At 36.5% G+C, this 1799-nt stretch overlaps 1 protein-coding gene across 1 annotated transcript; it reads right to left on the minus strand.

The window, feature by feature from the left end:
• Positions 1-510: 510 nt before the first annotated feature.
• On the minus strand, positions 511-1461 carry LOC101418745 (olfactory receptor 6C6-like). Its single transcript, XM_004459167.2, has one exon. The coding sequence runs from the start codon at positions 1459-1461 to the stop codon at positions 511-513; it is 951 nt and encodes a 316-aa protein (XP_004459224.1).
• Positions 1462-1799: the final 338 nt, after the last annotated feature.

Raw genomic sequence — 1799 nt, forward strand, 5'->3', positions numbered from 1 at the left:
TCTATATTCATATTAAAGGTTCAGCATTTGTGATGACTTCTGTTGGAAGGCTGCTTTGATCTTCAAAATTAACCAGATTATCTTACCCTTTTCTATCACAACATTATTACAAAGTATAAAAATTATCAGGTTTTCTGTGTGTCACAATTTTAACAATGCAAACTTCTTAAGAGTAGATCCAATTAGCAGTAGATATTTAGCAAATATAATTTTAAAATAATTATATAAATAATCTAAAATTTCAAATAATTAACTAAAAACTATATCTAGTCAGTATCATTTTAAAAGCTTTCAGTACATAAATAGGTATCATTTGTGAGAAGATATATTTCTATGCAACGATGAAATTTTGCATTTGATTTGAAGGAGGCAGTTCACTAGTTATGAGGAAGTTCTACTCAGAAAGGAGAACATAAGGTGCCAGGAGAGTTGAGGGGAAAATGATGTCCATCTGACTTATTTAACAGGAGTCTGGATTCAGTTATCCCATTCAATAGCATGTTATTTAGATCAAAATGTTGCCTCTTTATGTTGACCATAACAAAATTTTTGAAGCATGACCTTGAGGGATTCTTTCACTTGCTGGTTCCTGAGGGTGTAAATGAAGGGGTTGAGTAAAGGAGCAACAGAGGTGTTAAGCACAGCGACACCTTTAGTGAAAGCCACCCTTTCCTTTGCTGAGGGTTTCATGTACATGAAGATACAACCTCCATAAGTAATAGAAACGACAACCAAGTGTGAGGAACAGGTGGAGAAGGCCTTTGCTCGTTGTTGAGCAGAAGGGAATTTTAGGATGGTGTTGAGGATGTATGCGTAGGAGAGGACCACTAACAGCAACGTGACCACAAGGGTCACCACGGCTGAGACAAAAGACATCAGCTCAATGAGGCGAGTATCTGTGCAAGAGATCTGCAGCATAGGAGAAGAGTCACATACAAAGTGATCAATAGTTTTGGAGGCACAGAAGTCCAATTTCAGCCCCAAAACCAAAGGCGGGGAGATGATTAGGAATCCAGTTATCCAGGAGCTGAGGACCAACTGGTAGCACACTTTGCTGTTCATGATGATTGGGTAATGCAGAGGTTTACAGATGGCAACGTAGCGGTCATAAGACATGGAAGCCAGAAGGTAGAATTCTGTAACTCCTAATAAAAAAAAAAAGAACAATTGAGTAACACAATCATTGTAGGAAATGGTTTTGTCTCCAGTCAAAATGGTTATCAAAAATCGTGGAATGCAGACCGTTGTGAATGAAATCTCCAAGAAGGAGAAATTTCGGAGGAAAAAATACATTGGAGTCTTGAGGCGGGGATCCAGCAGAGTGAGAAGGATGATAATGAAGTTCCCAATCAAGCTTAACAAGTAGCTGAGAAAGAGAAAGAGGAAAATCACAATTTGCAGCTGAGGGTCTTCTGTCAGTCCAAGCAGAATAAAGTCTATCTCCAATGATTGATTCTTCATTTCTCTTATGTCCTATCAAATCTAAAGAAAATACAGATTCATATTACATATAAGAAGCAATTTCTTTTCATTCAGAGCCATAGAAAGCTCTATATTTTAAAACTTACCTTTTTACAAATCAACTTAGAACTCATCAAAAGTAACATGTTCTTCAGTTCATCAGCTGTCTTTATAAGAATGTTGATAGATTTTTCATTTGCCTAGATTTGAATAAATTCTATTTGCCAACAAACATTCATTTGAAATTTACCACAGCAATTGATCTTTGATCCATCCTGCAAGGAGACGCCCAATAGTGTATTTAAATATGTCAGATTTTCTGATTTCTGAATTTAGCT

The sequence above is a fragment of the Dasypus novemcinctus genome, chromosome 12, assembly GCF_030445035.2.
Source record: "Dasypus novemcinctus isolate mDasNov1 chromosome 12, mDasNov1.1.hap2, whole genome shotgun sequence".
NCBI classification, from domain to species: Eukaryota; Metazoa; Chordata; class Mammalia; order Cingulata; family Dasypodidae; genus Dasypus; species Dasypus novemcinctus.

Bases quoted from the DNA above. Each gene is read 5' to 3' on its own strand.
- LOC101418745 (XM_004459167.2), bottom strand. From the start codon at position 1,461: ATGAAGAATCAATCATTGGAGATAGACTTTATTCTGCTTGGACTGACA.